General features: G+C 38.5%; 1 protein-coding gene across 1 annotated transcript in view; it reads right to left on the reverse strand.

Moving 5' to 3' along the window:
- RANBP9 (RAN binding protein 9) overlaps positions 1 to 19,437 on the reverse strand; it is a 92,802-nt gene that overhangs the window by 64,982 nt on the left and 8,383 nt on the right. Inside the window, exon 2 of the mRNA XM_066377088.1 lies at positions 9,712 to 9,823. Within this exon, the coding sequence (XP_066233185.1) occupies positions 9,712 to 9,823 (112 nt within the window). The remainder of the gene's footprint in view (positions 1 to 9,711; positions 9,824 to 19,437) is intronic.

The following is a 19,437-nucleotide window of genomic DNA, read 5'->3' on the forward strand; positions in this document are numbered from 1 at the left end:
TTCTCCACCCCTCCCCCTCTCCTTCCTCTCTGTCTCTCTCTTCCCCTCCCCGCAGCCAAGGCTCCATTGGAGCAAAGTTGGCCCGGGCGCTGAGGATGGCTCTGTGGCCTCTGCCTCAGGCACTAGAACTGCCCTGGTTGCAACGAGCAACGACCCAGATGGGCAGAGCATCGCCCCCTGGTGGACATGCCGGGGTGGATCCCGGTCGGGCGCATGCGGGAGTCTGTCTGACTGCCTCCCCGTTTCCAACTTCAGAAAAATACAAAAAAAAAAAAAGGAGAGAGAAAATAGTATTTTTATTTGCATCACGTAAGAATTAAAGGAAAAAAGTAAAATATCAGATATAAACTGAATGCAACAGAAGAATCAACATACCCACAGAAAGGAAGAAAATTTTAAATAAACAAATAAAGGGAAAAAAAGGTTTTGTGAGCAAATGATATAGACATTTGGCAAAGAAGATCCAATACACACTCATAATTAGAGTTCCCTCCAAAAGAAACCTATGTAATGAAACAGGGCAAATACTGATAATTGTAATACAAAAAAACCTTTCCTGAAATAAAAGAAGACTTAACGAGATGCATTTGAGGTTCCATTTTACTGTATTTCCCCAGGCATAAGACATCCTCATGTATAAGATGCACCTTAATTTTGGGGTTTGAAATTTGAAAAAAATGTATTGCATAAAATTATTGAACTCAAGTTTTATTCATCATAAAATTCATACAACCCCTCATCACTGTCAAAACTCCCATCCATTAGCTTGTCCTCATCTGCGTCTGATGACGAATCACTGTCTTCAACAATAAGCACAAAAACAAGCACAAAAAAGCGAGAAATGCAAGTAAAAAAATCTACAACCACTGTATAAGATGCACCCAGTTTTTAGATCCTAAATTTTTCCAAAAAATGTGCATCTTATACAATGGGAAATATGGTAGGTGTATCAGCAGTTTATTCCTTTTTGGTAAACTCTCCCCGTCTCTGCTTTGTTAACTGCATTATGTCTATATATTGTAAAAGCACATAGCAGTTGCATACACAGCTCTATTACCTGATCATTTAGTGTTAGTTCTAAATTCAGTATGTTCAACAGTCATTACCAGATTTTGTCACAAAGCTCATTTTATGATATTTTGATTGTCTGAAGCGCATTCTTTATTAGAGAGCTTAGGAAGAGCTCATGGGGACAATATTATTTAAGTCCTTTCTGATTTTTAACTTGTTTGTGACCACTGTACTTATTATATTTGAAAGTTTGATTGGGTATATAATCCATGGCTTATATCTTCTTGTGAGATCCATGTACTTATATATGGAGTATTATTGTGAAAATCTTATGGTATTTTTCCCTTGGGTGAAACTTGATCTTTTGTTAACATACTGAAAAGATCTTTCTTTCCTTTTTTTAAAGTACCAATACTTGAGTATGTCTTATCATCAACCTTCCTGTATAGCCTTAAAATGTTCTTTTTATTGAATTTATTGGGTTGACACTGGTTACTAAAATTATGTTTCAGGTGTACAATTCTATAATACATCATTTGTATGTTGTATTGTGTGTTTACCACCTCATGTCAAGTTTCCTTTAAGTTTTTTCAGTTTTTCTGTTCTCTATTTTATTCAATTCCACTCTACTTTTTTTTCATTTCCTTTCTTCTCCTGACTTTGGCTTGCTTTTGTTCTTATTATTCTAGCTCTTTAAGATATGTCAGGTTGCTTACTTGGGGTTTCTCTTGTTTCTTGAGATAGGCCTATAATGATATAAATTTCCTTCTTATTACTGCTTTTATAAAGCAGTAATAAGTTTTGATTTGTCATAGTCATTCTCATTTGTCTATATGTATCTTTTGATTTCACCCTTTATTTCTTCTTTGACCCAGTTGTTTTTAGTATTATGTTTAATATCCACATATTTGTAGGTGTCTTTCCTTCCTTTTGCAGTGGACTTCTAATTTCAAAGCCTGTGGTCAGAGAATATGTTGGTGATGTTACGTGTAGTTTTGTGACCTTTTGTTCTTTGTTTCAGGTAGAATGACCTCCTTGAGTATTTCCTGCATTGAAGGTCTACTTGTGATAAATCCCCTCAGCTTCTTCATGTCTGGAAAAGTTTTTATTTCTCTTTCATATATAAAGAATCTCTTTACTGGAAATATTCTTGGCTGGTAATTTCTCTGTCAGTACTCAATATTTGGTTCTACTCTCTTCTACCTAGTAGAGTTTTCTGCTGAGAAGTCTGATGATAGCCTAATGAGATTACCTTTATATTATTACTTTCTTCTTTACCCTGGCTTTCTTGAGAATTCTTTATCATTCATTTTCGACAGTTTTAATACAATATGCATTGGAGAAGGCCTTTTGAGATTGAGGTAATTAGGTATTCTGGTTTTTCTTAGATTTGGATCTAGCTCTTCCCATAGGTTTGGGAAATTCTCGTCAACTATCTGAATAGGCTCTCTGTTCCCTTCTCCCTCTCTTCTTTTTCTGGAATGTATATTATTCTTATATTGCTCTTTCTGATGGAATCAGGTATTTCTCATAGAGTTCTTTCTTTTATTCTCATGCTCGAGTCTTTCTCTTCTTCCCTCTGCATCACTTCTATTGATACATTTCTATCTTTGCTATCACTAATTCTTCCCTCCATCTGGTCAGCTCTATTTCATAATTTATTCTTGATCTCTTTTATTGAGGTCTTCTTTATCTCCAGAATTTGTTTGGATCTTTAAAAAAGTTTCCATCTCTTTGGTAAAGTTCTTGTTTTGTTAGTTGATTTCCTGAGCTCATTAAATTGTTTGTTGGCATTTTCTTGCATCTCATTAAGTTTTTACAGAACTGCAGTCTTGAATTTTCTGTCATTTATGCCACATATCTATCTTCATGTCTTTGTTTTCTGAAAATTTTTCATTTTCTTTCTGAGCTGTCTCATTACCTTGGTTATTCATGGTATTTGATGAATTCCTTCTCTGCCTAGGCCTTCATGTGTGAGTGGCACTCCTCTACTAGGTTGATAACAAGTCTTTTTATTGTTTTCCAATAGGTGGCACTGAATTACAAGAGTATTTTTTTTATTATTAATTTTTTTTTATTTATTCATTTTAGAGAAGAGAGAAAGACAGAGAAAAGGGGGGGGGGAGGAGCAGGAAGCATCAACTCCCATATGTGCCTTGACCGAGCAAGCCCAGGATTTTGAACCAGAGACCTCAGTATTCCAAGTTGACGCTTGATCCACTGCGCCACCACAGGTCAGGCTACAAGGGTATTTCTTTAGATCTCTTGCACTCTCTGGCTCTTCATATCTCCAAGGGGTGATAGAAAATCATATGTGCTGCCTGACCAGGTGGTGGCGCAGTAGATAGAGTATTGATCTGGAATGCTGAGGACACAGGGTCAAAACCCTGAGGTTGCTGGCTAGAACAAAGGCTCACCAGCTTGAGCCTGGGGTCATCAGCTTGAGTGTAGGATAACAGTCATGACCCCATGGTTGCTGGCTTGAGCCTAAAGGTCGCTGGCTTGAAGGGACTAGTAGCTTGGCTAGAGTCCTCTGGTCAAGTGTGTATGAGAAAGCAATCAATGAACAACTAAAGTGCCACAACTACGAATTGATGCTTCTCATCTCTCTTCCTTTCTCTCTGTCTCTGTCTGCCTCTGCATGTCTCTCTTGCAAAAAAAAAAGAAAAAAGAAAAGAAAGAAAAGAAAAGAAAATGGCATGTGTTCCTGGTGCCTCCACTGTGATCAGGTGGCCCCAATTCCAAGGGGCCAACCTGCAGAACATGGTAGGTGATGCAGCACCAAATCTGTGAAACCCTAGTGCTGTCCTTAGAAACTACTGGTAGTGTAGCAGTGATGCATGGGAGTGGGGTAAGCCATGGGAGCTCAGCCACCTCTTATGTTGCTTTTCCCTCCAGGTAATAGCAACCAGTGGACTTCCATGGCATCCTCCCTGTGCCTTCACCCAAACCCAGTATTAGTCACAGAGTACGCCTATTGCTCAGGGAACAGCTGATTCTGTAGTACCAGTTCTCAGGTTTGCAGATAATGTGCTCTGCAACCCCATATAAACTCATAGACTATCTTTGAAGGTATCTCTAGGGAATTAGTCTAATGAGGGTAAAAGAGAGAGTGAAGGTCAAGGAAATGAGAGAAACTTATGTAACTTTTCAATTCTTCCATAACTGCATGCAAGCTTTCTATGGAGGCTTCCCTAATTGCCACTCCAAATGACAGGTGACTAAGAGATGCTCTTTCTGGTCCATTTATAAAATATCTCTTGATACAGATCAACACATCTCCAGAAAGATATTTCTTGGCCAAAATTAGTGATATGACTAGCTTTTCTTCCATAAATAAATTGTTCTTCCCTTCCAAAATTCTTGGGTTGAACCTAGAACTTATAGTAATTCAAAAGGTTTGACCAAAGAAATACAAGAGACTTCTCCAAGAATAACACACAGGAGGCAGTTACTGTTTCTCATTCATTCATTTAATTTTATTTGAATGCTAGCTATAAATTAAATACTAGAGTTAGAAAAATATAGAACAGTCCCTTAACCTTGAATCTGCAGAATTATACACCACCAGTAAGCAATTAAAACATGACAGATTTATAACTGGTCTTCCCAAAATGTAAAGGAAGCATAGAAAATGCACAATCCTATTTTGGGCAGGAGAAAGTGACACAAAAATGTACCTTTGCACTAGGATTTGAAGAGTAATTAGTTAAAATAGGCAAATGGGAAAAGGAATAAGAGAAGGTGAATATAAGAAGAAAAAGAGCCTAAATGTAGAAATAGAAATAAGAGCTGGCATGTCCTGTCAGAGAACTATAGACAATACCTTATAGTACCATATAACTGTCCTCCACCCAGTGCACTGTTCAGAGGAGCCAATTCTGGTTAGAAACAGGACCTCGGGAGTATTTTCACACCAAAAAGTTTGTTCCATCCTTCCACAGTGGGATCATTTTATGTTGATTCAACTCTGTTTAGGATCCTACTTTCTATTTTCTGGGGCTTATTTGTCCAAGCTTAGGCTTTCAGTGAAGTAGAAATGAAGATTAACTGGATGCCCTAGTAAGAGCTTCCACAATTCAGTAAAGAAATGAGGTATAAGGACCTGGAATTTAATTGAAGTGACAATGAGAACTGCCCTCAGAAACATTCCATTCAATTTAGCTGTCAATTCAGTATTTTAAAGTATATCTCTAAGTCATTTCTTAACTATTTTCACAGCTGTTAACTAGTGATTAATTTAAAAACAAAATACAGTAAAGGAATTTTGTTTCTTAAAAAGGGCAATTAAGGCCCTGGCTGGTTGGCTCAGTGGTAGAGCATCGGCCTGGTGTGTGGGAGTCCCGGGTTTGATTCCCAGCCAGGGCACACAGGAGAAGCACCCATCTGCTTCTCCACCCCCCCTCCCCCCTCTTTCCTCTCTGTCTCTCTCTTCCCCTCCCGCAGCCAAGGCTCCACTGAAGCAGGGTTGGCCCGGGCGCTGAGGATGGCTCTGTGGCCTCTGCCTCAGGCACTAGAATGGCTCTGGTTGCAACAGAGTGACGCCCCAGATGGGCAGAGCATCGCCCCCTGGTGGGCATGCCCGGTGGATCCCGGTAGGGCGCATGCGGGAGTCTGTCTGACTGCCTCCCCGTTTCCAACTTCAGGAAAAAAAAACAAAAGGGCAATTAAGTAGTCTCCAACATTGTTAGTCATTCGAGAAATGTAAATAAAAACCACAACAAGAAACCATTAGATACCTATTATAATGGCTAAAATTTTAAAACAAAAAACTATGACAATACCAAACTCTATTGAGGAAGCAGAGCAACAGGAATTCTCACATACTGCTGGTGGAAATTCAAACCACTACAGCTACCTAGCAAAAAAAGTTTGGCAGTTTCTTATAGTTAAAGATGCGTTTAACATCCTATTCAGCGATCCCACTACTAGATATTTATCCAAGTAAAATAAAAACTCATGTTTATATAAAAACATATTCATAAATGTTTATAATGGCTATATTGCCAAAGACTGCAATCAACCCAAATATCCTTCAACTGAAGAGTGGATAAGCAAACTGGTTGGTTCACCCAATCAGCAATACAAAGTATCATTCTACCAATATATGTAACAATAGAGATGAATCTCAAATGTACATATTATACTTAATGAAAGATGCCAGACTTAAAAAGTTACATACTATACAATTTCATTTATAAACCATTTCAGAAACAGCAAACTACTGAAACAGATAACCAATCAGTGGTTGCCAGGGGCTGGAGATAGGGAAGAAATTTCTATAAAGGGGTATGGAGGAATTTTGGGGGGAGGAAAGATGTGATGGAATTGTTCTATATACTGATTGAGGTAGAAGTTATATAACTGTACACATCAGTCAAAACTCACAGACCTAGCTTGACCAGGCAGTGACGCAGTGGATAGAGCGTTGGACTGGGATGCCGAGGACCCAGGTTCGAGACCCCGAGGTCACCGGCTTGAGCACGGGCTCATCTGGTTGAGCAAAAGCTCACCAGCTTGGACCCAAGGTCACTGGCTCGAGCAAGGGGTTACTCGGTCTGCTGAAGGCCCGCAGTCAAGGCACATATGAGAAAGCAATCAATAACAACTAAGGTGTCACAATGAGCAACAAAAAACTAATGATTGATGCTTCTCATCTCTCCGTTCCTGTCTGTCTGTCCCTGTTTATCCCTCTCTCTGATTCTCTCTCTGTCTCTGTAAAAAAAAAAAAAAAAAAAAAGACTGATAAAACTCACAGACCTACACATTAAAAATGATAAATTTTACTGGGTGTAAAAGATATCTAATTAAAGAAAAAAGAATGAGGGATCCTGGCAGCAAAGAGATAAGACTGAAAAATTAGGAAGGAGTTAGTCTTCATGAAAGACCCTGCTAGGAAGGTATAATCAAGAACTAGCTCAAATTGACCCTATCCTGTTTCTAACAAGATATTGAATTGTTTCCAGAGCCAACAGAACAAAACCGCAAGTCATGCAAGTGAAAAACACGCAAAACACTCATAGAAGACAATTTTGTCCTCCAATTACACCAGGAACCAAAGTCCACCCCACCCTACCCCCTACCTGACCTCCACCACAGGACCATGATAATGACTGGGACCTAAGCCTGAATCCTTTCAGAAGTTAAGTCTCCACTGTCCAGAAGATCAGGTGCTGAAGCCCCTACCATACCTTAACATAAATGACCAAGTTCCAAAGCTCTCCTACAGAAACCTGCCCTGTCAGCACTTGTGCATACCAGCCTGTTTCCTTTAACCCCTTAAATCTTGCCCAAACCCTGAAAAAGGGAGAAAGATTTGAGCTCTGCCTCCTGCCTCCTTGCCAACCGAATTCACAATAAAGCTATTTTCTTTTCTCAAAATCTGGTGCCATAGTATTAGCTTCTACCTGTGTCGGGGAGTGAGCCCCTGCTTGGTAACAAAGTTTTAGATTTTATCTTCAAAGCAACAGGTGTACTAAATGACCTCAAGGATAGGACAGTCACAATTCTGTTCTGTACTAAAAATAATACTAACATCAGTTATAGAATGCAGTAAGGAGAAAAAAGGAGCAACTGGGAGACCAATGAACCAACCACCTCAGTAATTTAGGGAATAAATTACCAAGACCTGACTAAGGCAGGAACTGTAGAAATAAAGAAAGTAAAAGCAAGAAATTTCTCAGGTTTCTTTAACTAAGTGAAACAACTAACCAAGTTAGTATTGAGAAAAAGATTTTAGACAAGCTAAATTTAAATGCCTGTGGATATTCAAATGCAAACATCTGGTTACATATATTGGTCCAGAGCTCAGGGGAATAACCTGAAATGCAGATTAGATTTGAGATTCATCAGGGTATTTGCAGTCATGAAAATATAAGGTCAAGATCATGCAAAGGTAGAATGTGCTGAGTGAAAGGTAAAGAGAACCCTGGGAATCATCTTGCACAACACCAGCTGAGGGGCTAAGGATATTAAAAAAATTGAATATAAAAAAATTCGCTTGACTGGTGGTGGCACAGTGGATAGAGTGTCGACCTGGGATGCTAAGAATCCAGGCTCAAGTCCCTGAGGTTGCTGGCTTGATCATATGATCATCAACATGATCCCATGGTCCCTGGCTCAGCTGACACCCCCACCTCAAGGCATATATGAAAAGCAATCAATGAACTAAAGTGATGCAACTATGAGTTGATACTTCTCATCTTTCACTATCCCTTCCTGTCTCTCTCTTACCAAAAAATAAATAAAAAAGAAATGGCTTATTGAGTATGTAGCAGGAGAGTTAGAAATTATTACAATCCTGTGCCTGTTTTAATCTGAGTCTCTAAACCACTTTATCCTTGGTTCCTCTGATTTTACCTGTGGCTTGATCACCCTGAAAAAATTGAGGCAGTTAAAGTTATCATTGAATTACAAGTTTTCACTTTCTACTTTCTATATTGTTGCTATTGGACATATTCAGCAAATAAAGAGAAAAAATCTACTGAATATACTTATTTTGTGAATTAAATACAGAAGGGGTTAAATAACTCATTTTAAATATAGTCAACTTCCTCATAACAGCCCAAGAACTTCATCTTGGCAGCTGAACAAATGACTCTATGGATGCTTATAGGGTCTCTGCTACCACAATGAAGTTATCAGTAAATATCCTAGGATAAATCCAATGACTCTAGGGAATTAGTTCTTAACCAGAGATATGCACCAAAATTCCCCAAGGAGCTTTTGCAAAATGCCTAACTAACCCAAACTCTATTTCTAAAAGTACTGATTTAGAAATGTTCAGGAGCAAGGCCCAAACTACTGTATTTTTAATAGTCCCATGTACACACACACACACAATTCTGAACTGTAAAGCAGTGATATAAAAGCTGGTTCCAGGATCTACATGGAGTTCTAACTGGAAGCTTCTAAACCACATCCTACTGTATTTCCCCATGTATAAGACGCAACTTAATTTTGGGACCCGAAATTGGGGGGGGGGGGGGGAGTATTACATAAAGTTATTGAATCCAACTTTTATTCATCATAAAATTCATACAACTCCTTATTACTGTCAAAACTCCCATCCATTATCTTGTCCTCATCTGTTTGATGACGAATCACTGTCTTCAACAATGAGCACAAATTCAAGCGCGAAAAAGCAGGAAATGCAAGTAAAATATCTACAACCACTGTATAAGATGCACCCTGTTTTTAGACCCCAAAGTTCTCGAAAAAATGTGCGTCTTATACATGGAGAATACAGTAACCCCTGGGAATTGGCTACAAATGAGAGTTACAAACATACATCTCCCTGATCTAAACCTGAAAGTCTAAGTCTAACCCCTGTAAAAGGCCGTGAATTTTTTAACTTTGGTTAACTAGCTTTAAGAAGATTTAACTTCTCAGAATTCAGAAAAATACAGTGTAAAAAAAAGCATGGAAAATGAGTCACTATCTCTCTATTCTTTAATTCCAGTTCTACATTTTAATGACAAATCTACCAGAAAAACTTCGTTAATTTAATCAATTCAAGCATTAGTTTCACGTAGTATCTAACCAAAGCCAAATCCAACATGTTGTACTGAAATATTTAGATTCTACTTCCCAACTACCAAAATTTCCAATATTCCAATTTTCCAATTACATCATAAACATTATGAATTAAAACAAAAAGAATACCCAAGAGTAACACATTTTCCTACAATTTACACTTACCCATCTCTTCCCTTACTGACAATTTTTACTTCAAAATAATAAATCCCACAGGCTGCTGGTATTGGATGTGTGGCACGAACTGATGCTGCATCTTTTGGGGTTTTGCCATGACCTGCATTCAAAACAAACAAACAAACAAAAAATCAAATGAGAATTCTAATGAGAATCTTACATTATTCAGGAACAAATAGGGTTTATAGAATAATATATACATTTTTTGCTTCTATCAGTACAAATAATTAAAGACTTGCTATTTATCACCATTAATTCAGTATGCAAAATAGTCCATTAGCCATGAAACTCTTCACACATTACTCATTTTAATAAGATTTCAGAATCTGATCACACTGAACCTAGTCTTTTGTGAAAATTAAAGTATTTTAGGGCAGACTGTATTTTTAAGAGAAAAAAAGTGGCTGTTTTTGAAAAACATAAGAATATAACCTTAATTTTATTAATCTAAATTTGCATATAATTTAAAAAATTCTTAAACAGCCTGACCAGGCGGTGGTGCAGTGGACTGAGACGCAGCGGACCCAGGTTCAAGACCCCCCAAGGTCACTGGCTTGAGCACGGGCTCATCTGGTTTGAGTAAGGCTCACCAGTTTGAGCCCAAGGTCGCTGGCTTGAGCAAGGGGTCACTCGGTCTGCTGTGCCCCCCCCCACCCCGTCAAGGCACATATGAGAAAGCAATCAATGAACAACTAAGGTGCCGCAACAATGACCAAAAAAACTGATGCTTCTCATCTCTCACCCTTACTGTCTGTCTGTTCCTATATGTCCCTCTGTCTCTGTCAAAAAAAAAAATTCTTAAACGCTATTTTCCCAAATAACCTGCTTTTTAAATGAAAAGCATTGGTATCACAGAATATATTTTAAGTGAAATTAATCTAATTTTACAATTATACAGTTAGATTGAATTAGCAAAAGAGCTTTTTTACTTTAAGAATTTACAGTTTTGTTCTCTGGCTTATCATTAATTCTATATAAAGACTAACCTATAGAATTTCTTTGGTCAATTACAGCCTGAAAAATATCTAATCTCTAGTTGTATTTTCTTTCTTTTTTAAAGAAAGGAATGTAACACCATACCATTGCTGACATCTTTAGAAAAACTTGTTAGATGATGGCTTTTAAACTTCTAAAATTAGCTATTTCTCTATTTTAATCCCAGAAGGTTTCTTTCCTTCACTCAGAATCACCTCCCCAGTCCCTTACCCAAGACACAAATTACCTTGAAAGCTAGCACATGAACAAAATCAGGTAAGCAAAAGAAATATGCCCATTAAAACCACAGGAAAATAAAAACAGAAGCTGAAGCTGCTGGTCAAAAAGTACTCAAAAGGGTGAGTGAGACAATTCTCCACAATCTCCAAAATGGCTGGATGAAAACAATACTTAAATTGGTGTTTTTCAACTGCGGATCTGGTGATAAACAACGCTCTAAGTAAGTCATTATTCAGGTTTTTAGATACATATATGCTTTACCCAATACAAACTTAGATCAATCATCTTTCAGTCATACTATAAGAATACCTTCATGAGAAGAATTCCCCTCCTCAAATTACCATGATTATTTTAAAACTAAAAACCTTAAGTCACAAATTGTATCTTAGCCCTATAACCATCACAAACCAATGAGATCATACCTTCTCTTACCATATACTTTATCAAATTACCAATGCACATTCTATCATTAAACAGTTACGTTTATATTTATAATGCAAATTAGCCCATGTTCACTTGGCCCAAAAGAAATTGCTGAACTCAACCACTCCTTTCTATTACCATGAAAAGTTGTGTCGACATCTAAGTATACTTAACTGTCAGGAGCAAAAGTAAATGACCACTGGAAGGTGATAAATTTGGTCAAGAAGATAAAAATGAAAGCATCAACATACAGACACCCATAAAACACATGTAGGTAATAGTTAAGCAGGAAAAAAAATAATGACAGCACAAATCTGTAGAATGACACCAGTCAACTCAGTAAGCTACAGTTTTAGCAAAACATCTTTCTCAAGAAAAATACAGGAAAAATATGTTAAAATAACTGACTTGCCCAGGAAAAGATCATGTAAAAAATAAATGCATTTAAAAAATTTAGACAGTTAAAAATAAATCCAAAGAAAACTCTGATTAACCCTGGAGTCCTAAACCAACTTGCTTTTATATTTGGTTTTGGTTTTTTTGAAAGGGACATGAATGGCCTCTCCAGGCTGTGGCACAGTGGATAGAGTATCGGACTGGGATGCAGAGGACCCAGGTTTGAAACCCCGAGGTCACCTGCTTGAGCACAGGGTCGCTGGCTTGGGTGTGGGATCCTAGACATATCCCATGGTTGCTGGCTTGAGCAAAGGGTCACACTGCTGGAGCACCCCCTCACAAGGCACATATGAGAAAGCAATCAATGAACAACTAAGGTGCATAATGAAGAATTGTGCTTCTCATCTCTCCCTTCCTGTCTGTCCCTATCTGTCCCTCTCTCTGTCAAAAAAAAGAAGAAAAGGACATGACCGAAACTTTAGGGATAAAGGTATACTTAATGATAATAAATGATAATAGATAACATAAATTTAATACAACATGAAAGGCACTGTTCTAAGAACATTATACTTATTAACTTATTTAGCATTCAGAACAACATATGAAATAGGTATTATTTATCTTTATTTCACCACTGAGGAAGCTAAGGAAAAATAAAGAAACTTGCTCAAGGTCATACTGTGGTGTGAGAATTACAAACCAGGATTTGTGCTAGGATTTAAATTCAAGAAGCCTGATCCCACACAGTGTGCTAGGTGTTGCTACGGAGAATTACCTCCATATTTCTGGGTCTACATAAAAATCCATTTGAATCTAACCAATAAAATAAAAGAAAACTTGTTTAAAAAAAAATAAAGCAGCAGCCTGACCAAGTGCAGCTATGAACCTATAGGAAGGTTTAGTTGCAATGAGCATTCCAGAGTCACATTCACGTATTCCCATCTCCTATCCTTGCTACTTCTTACAAAACGAGGAAAAAATATTTCAGGTAACAAACTATCGAAGTATTAGGTACTTTTGTATAGATTTTTCTCATTTGACATCTGTGAAACAGGCTATTATTTAACGTCACTTTTTTTAAATGGAAAAACTCTTTCACAGTTATATAACCTTGCGCCCAAATTAGTAGACCCGTGTTAAATCCATGGATGCATTAAAATCCCTATATTTTTCCACTATGCAAAAATAACTGTAAAAAACTACACAATTATAAATCTTCTAGGTTCCACTATATTCATTATGCTCCACTAAGACACAAAAAAATTCTATAAATATTAAAAGTATGTTTCATTTTCAAATTACATTTATATTTAAAGACTTAAGAAATAGTTTAGATCAGGGGTCCCCAAACTTTTTACACAGGGGGCCAGTTCACTGTCCCTCAGACCGTTGGAGGGCCAGACTATAAAAATAACTATAAAAAAATCCCTATGCACACTGCACATATCTTATTTTAAAGTAAAAAAACAAAACGGTAACAAATACAATATTTAAAATAAAGAACAAGTAAATTTAAATCAACAAACTGACCAGTATTTCAATGGGAACTATGGGCCTGCTTTTGGCTAATGAGATGGTCAATATGCTCCTCTCACTGACCACCAATGAAAGAGGTGCCCCTTCCGGAAGTGCAGCAGGGGGCCAGATGAATGGCCTCAGGGGGCCGCATGCGGCCTACGGGCCGTAGTTTGGGGACCCCTGGTTTAGATGTAAGATTAAAAGTATCCAAACTATTTCTTAGAGAAAACTAGTATTATCAGACTAAAGAGGCTATTTCTAATGATGTTAGATCAACAGAAATGTAATTATCTTATTCTGTGGTGACCAAAATACAACCTCATACTACCAAAGTGGAAACTTTTAGAAACACAAAGTCTTCAATATTGAATGTATTATACATGGTTTAAGAAGAAAATATATTTAATGCTTCAAAACTCTTTAAGGCTAGCAAGGTTAGCTCTTTCTATTTAAACAATCTGTTGACTACATTTTGCTGAAATAGAAAGGGTGTGAAGAAAGCCCATCCCAGACCCTCCATTCTCCAACATGCCGCAAGTGCCTTACTGGATTGGAGCTATCCAGCCCTCCTTGTACCACTACCCTTCAATACAACTAAAACTCCTCCTAAACAGCCTCCCCTTCGGCCTAGCAACCTAGGAAAAGATAAACTTCCTGAAAAACTTTGTCTGCTCTCACCCTCCCCAAATTTTCTACCTCCTCCTTTCTGTTCCTGCCATATTCATAGGCCAGTCTTCCCTCCAAGCAATTCCCACCAACAGGAAAACTCTACCATTCCTTTTCTGGAGGGTAGGTCCTATCCATCCTTCGGCTCTTACTTTGCTTTTTCAGTTAGCCTCATTCTAATGTCTGACTTGGTTTAACCTCTTTATATGCCCTCACAGTAAACACAAATCTTTCCCATACCACATTAACACACTTAACACTTACTTATGATTACTGTTTTTTAATTTTAATTCCTGAACATTTTTGCATTTTAATTTCTACTGACATCCACCCTAACTTCAAGCACTCCTTCCTTGGAGCCACACTCTGATCCCCTGAAACTATTCCACCTCAGAAATAGTAAATTCTCATATAGTCTTGATTACAAATTAGCTCGTGTGTACTTGATAAATACGGCCATGATGTCAGCATAATAAACAAATCATCTAGTTCATAACAAAGGTTTTCCCAGTACATTAATGAATTAAAAAGAAAAGTTTAGCAATACGCACAGGCACTAAATCAACGAAGATAGATTCCTACAGAAGTGTATTCCTATAATGCTCAATGTTTAGTGGCTTCAGGAACTGCTGCAGTTGCCACTGTAATAAGCCATGGGAAGAAAATTCAAGTGTAGTATGGATCAAAAAGTGCTAAAATACTTTCTCTTTGGATATATCTGTATGGACTCATATACTGCATACATATTTATTTATAATTAAGCATTACTTTATTTTGGTTTTGGGGGTTTTTTTTGTGGCAGAGACAGAGAGACAGTCAGAGAGAGGGACAGATAGGGACAGACAGGAAGGGAGGAAGATGAGACACATCAATTCTTCATTGCGGTTCCTTAGTTGTTCATTGATAGATTTCTCTTATGTGCCTTGACTGGGGGACTATAGCAGACCGAGTAACCCCTTGCTCAAGTCAGCGACCTTGGGCTCAAGCTGGTGAGACTTGCTCAAACCAGATAAGCCCACGCTCAAGCTGGCGACCTTGGGGTCTCAAACCTGGGTCCTCTGCATCCCAGTCCAATGCTCTATCCACTGTGCCACCGCCTGGTCAGGCTACTTTAATTTGTTGCTCAAACTGTTCCCCCTTAGGTTATTGGGAGTTTTTTCGGTTGGCTCCTCTGGTACTCTAACACACTTCCATCATGAGTTTTTTGTCTGTTACTTTCTGGTTCTACAACATGCTAGTGTATTTCCTGTCCCAGTCCTAGACTGAGCGATTTCCTCAGTGAGCCCTGGCAAACAGCATTAGAACCCAAGCTCTAGGTATTAGTGTGCTAGTTGTTATGGCAGTGTTATTACTTTTAGGTCCCTTCACAGACAAGAGCAAGGAAACATGTTTGTATACCAAACCCCTGTATATATAACACTCCCATACGTAATCATCTGCGTCAATATTATTAAACTTGAATTTATAGTGATGTTTCCAACTACAATCAATTATCACATGGATTGCTCTAACATCCTCCCTCTGCTTATCTGTAAAATCCCACTCCAATGTAAGAAAACTTGCTCCCATCATCTGCCATGCATTAATTTAATCATTCAGTTCCCGTGTAAGTATACAGCAGTATCAGTATTGTTACTGTATCTCCCCATGTATAAGACGCACATTTTTTCAGAAAATATGGGGTCTAAAAACTGGGTGCATCTTACACAGCGGTTCTAGTTTTTTTTACTTACATTTCCTGTTTTTTCGCGCTTGTATTTACACTCATTGTTGAAGACAGTGATTCGTCATCAGACACAGATGAGGCCAAACTAAATGGATGGGAGTTTTGACAGTGATAAGGAGTTGTATGAATTTTATGATGAATAAAACCTGAACTCAATAACTTTAATACTTTTCTTTTTTTCAAATTTCAGGCCCCAAAATTAAGGTGCGTCTTATACCTGGGAGCGTCTCATACATGGGGAAATATGGTAACTCTTATCCCCACAGAATATGACTATCAACAAGAATTCAGTGCTTAAGCATTTTCTTTTACCTTTAGTTTTACAGACTTCTCTGATTTCCCAAGTTCTGAGGTCAGCACCTTTACCCTCCCCTTCAGAGGCTGTTTCATACATTTGTAAAAAAAAAAGTGTGGTCACATTCTATAGTCTATCCCGGGATTTTTTCCCTCCTAACAATTTTTTTAAGTGGCATACACTGAGGTTCATTCTTCATGCTGTAAAATTTTAAGTTTGATAAATAGTGTCATGTATTCACAATTACAGTAGCATACAGAATACTTTCACTGACATAAAAAATTCTCTTGCTTTGCTAATTCCACCCTCTCGCCCTACTCCTCAAGCCCCTGACAATCACTCATCTTTTTACTACCTCTAGTTTTCCCTTTTCCAGGATGTCATATAATTGAATTATACAGCATGTAATCTTTTCAGACTGGCCTCTTTCAGTTAGCAATATGCGCTTAAGATCCATTGTCTTTGTGTGGATGTATAGGTCCTTTCTTTTTATCACTGAATAACATTCCATTGTATGGATGTACCACAGTATGTTTATTCACCTATAGAAAGACATCTTGGTTGCATGTTTTTGGCAATTACGAGAAAACCTGCTATGAACAATCACCTGCAGGTGTTTGTGCAGGCGTAAGTTTTCAAATCAGTTGGGTAAATAGCGAGGAGCTCAATTGCTGGATCATATGATAAAACTGTATTTAGCTTTGTTAGGAACGGCCAAACCATCTTCCAAAGTGGCTGTAACATTTTGCATTCCCACCAGCAATGTCTGAGAGTTTCTGTTGCTCTGCATCCTCACCAGCAACTGGCATTGTCAGGTTTTCTTTGGATTTTAACCATTCTTTTTTTTTTCTTTTATTAATTTTTAGAGAGGAGAGAGAGAGAGAGAGAGAAAGGAGGGAGGAGCAGGAAGCATCAACTCCCACATGTGCCTTGACCAGGCAAGCCCAGGGTTTTGAACCAGTGACCTCAGCGTTCCAGGTTGACGCTTTATCCACTGCGCCACCACAGGTCAGGCTGGATTTTAACCATTCTAATAGCTAAAGGTATGTTATTTCTTCTCTTAAAAAATAAAGAAATAGTGAGTCTGATTGGTGGTAGCACACTGGATAGAGTGTTGACCAGAGATAGTGAGGTCCTATGTTCAAATCCCTGAGGTCGCCAGTTTGAGTGTGAGCTGACCTGGCTTGAGCACAGGGTAGCCAGCTTGAGCATGGGATAACTGACATGATTCTAAGGTGGCTGGCTTGAACAAAGGGTCACTGGCACAGCTGGAGCCCCACCCCCCCATCAAGGCACATATAAGAAGTAATGAATGAACTAAAGTGACACAACTACAAGTTGCTGCTTCTCATCTCTCTCCCTTCTTGTCTCTTCTCTCTCTTTCTCTCAAAAAATAAAAAAGTGAAAAGGGTTAAATCCTGAATCAGACTTTTATTTTTGATTAGAGCTATCAAGCAGTCACATCTCTAAGAAGGATCCAGCAGCCTGTGATACTGGGCACAGCTGCTGGTGGAAATTAAACTGGGCTTGTATTTTATTAGGACTGTTATTTTTGTAGGATACCAGTTCTAAAGTTTCAGGTTTTAAGTGGTCCGCTCAGCCCTATTTTTCTCATAAGCCCCACTACTTTCAGAGAGCAATTCTGTGGAAAACATGAGGTTTGTTTCCAGCAACACATTTTTGGCATTTTAGTAGAAATGCCTATACCTTCCTCTCGGACACACCATCCTATCATCTCCCCTTTCTACAGACCTTACTCCTATACTTACTCTTCATGATCAAAAAAATTCCAATTCCCTGGACCCTCTCTTCATATATCTTTCTTTTTCCTCCTCCAGATGGGTTTACATGGCAATCACTTAAAGGCTCCTAAATATCCTTGATTTCTCTCAGATGCCTACCCTTCTATCACACCCAACCAGCAAAACCACAGCCTTAAATCAATACTGTAATCTCCCGTCCCTACTCCTGCACTGGGTAGTTGGCCTCTGCAGAATAAAGTCAAACAATCCAGCAAAGAGCCACTACTATGCAGTCAGCTGGGCTCTCCCACCGCCATCAACAATACACTCACAAATCTTTGATTTGCTTGCTTCCCATTCCCCTCGGTATCTAGTCCACATTTTCTTTATTCACTTTCAGCTTTAGTCCTCTACTCAAATTCAGTGAGCAAACCACCTTGCCTATTTTATCATAAAACAGGACTTATGAGACTCCATCATTATGTACAGTCATGTTCTACTCTCCACTCTCCTACTACAAACTGGTCTTTGTCCATAACATTCTTCACCTCTTCCACTACTGTAAGAATGAATAGTGTGTACTCCTCTTTTTTTTAAGACTAATCATCCTGTGCTCCTGAACCACTTTCTCCCTCTAAGCCAGGGGTCCCCAAACTTTTTACATAGGGGGCCAGTTCTCTGTCCCTCAGACCGTTGGAGGGCTGGGGTATAAGAAAAACTATGAACAAATCCCTATGCACACTGCACATATCTTATTTTTAAGTAAAAATAAAAAACAGGAACAAATACAATATTTAAAATAAAGAACAAGTAAATTTAAATCAACAAACTGACCAGTATTTCAATGGGAACTATGCTCCTCTCACTGACCACCAATGAAACAGGTGCCCCTTCCAGAAGTGCGGTGGGGGCCGGATAAATGGCCTCAGGGGGCCGCATGTGGCCCGCGGGCCGTAGTTTGGGGACCCCTGCTCTAAGCTCTACTGTCATGTCAGCCTCCCCAGCTGTATTTTCATCCTTTCCCTCTTCATTTTCTCCTCAATCCCTAAGGGCAGAGTATCAAAAAATGTATACACTTTTCATAATATAGAAATTATAAAAAGAGTGGGCAAAAGTAGGTTTATAGTTGTGAGTACATGAAACAAAAGAGTTTATTCTTGTATTATTTATTGTTCTTTTCCATATAAACAACTTTTGCTTCACTTTATATGTGCTCCTGTACTATAAATCACTGTGAATAATGCACAGGGTTGATGGTGAACATAATGTACTTTTTTTTGAAGTGGGGGACAAAGAGGGACAGACAGGGACAGACAGACAGGAAGGGAGAGAGATGAGAAGCATCAATTCTTCGTTGAGGCACCTTAGTTGTTCATTGATTGCTTTCTCATATGTGCCTTGACAGGGGGTTTACAGCAGACCAAGTGACCCCTTGCTCAAGCCAGTGACCAGGGGGTCATGCCTGTGAGGCCACATTCAAGCTGGCCATCCCTGCATTCAAGCTGGTGAGCCAGAGTGCTAGCCAGCGACCTTGGGGTTTTGAACCTGGGTCCTCAGCGTTCCAGGCCAACGCTCTATCCACTACACCAAAACTTTACGGTAATAAAAACAGGTATGATCACTATTTAATTTGTTAAAATATATGTTAAATTTTATATACATTCATTGGCACTCCATACCATGGACTAACATCATCTCATTCACTCTGAAGTGAATATTTCACTTCAGTATTA

This window comes from Saccopteryx leptura, chromosome 3 (genome assembly GCF_036850995.1).
Source record: "Saccopteryx leptura isolate mSacLep1 chromosome 3, mSacLep1_pri_phased_curated, whole genome shotgun sequence".
NCBI classification, from domain to species: domain Eukaryota; kingdom Metazoa; phylum Chordata; class Mammalia; order Chiroptera; family Emballonuridae; genus Saccopteryx; species Saccopteryx leptura.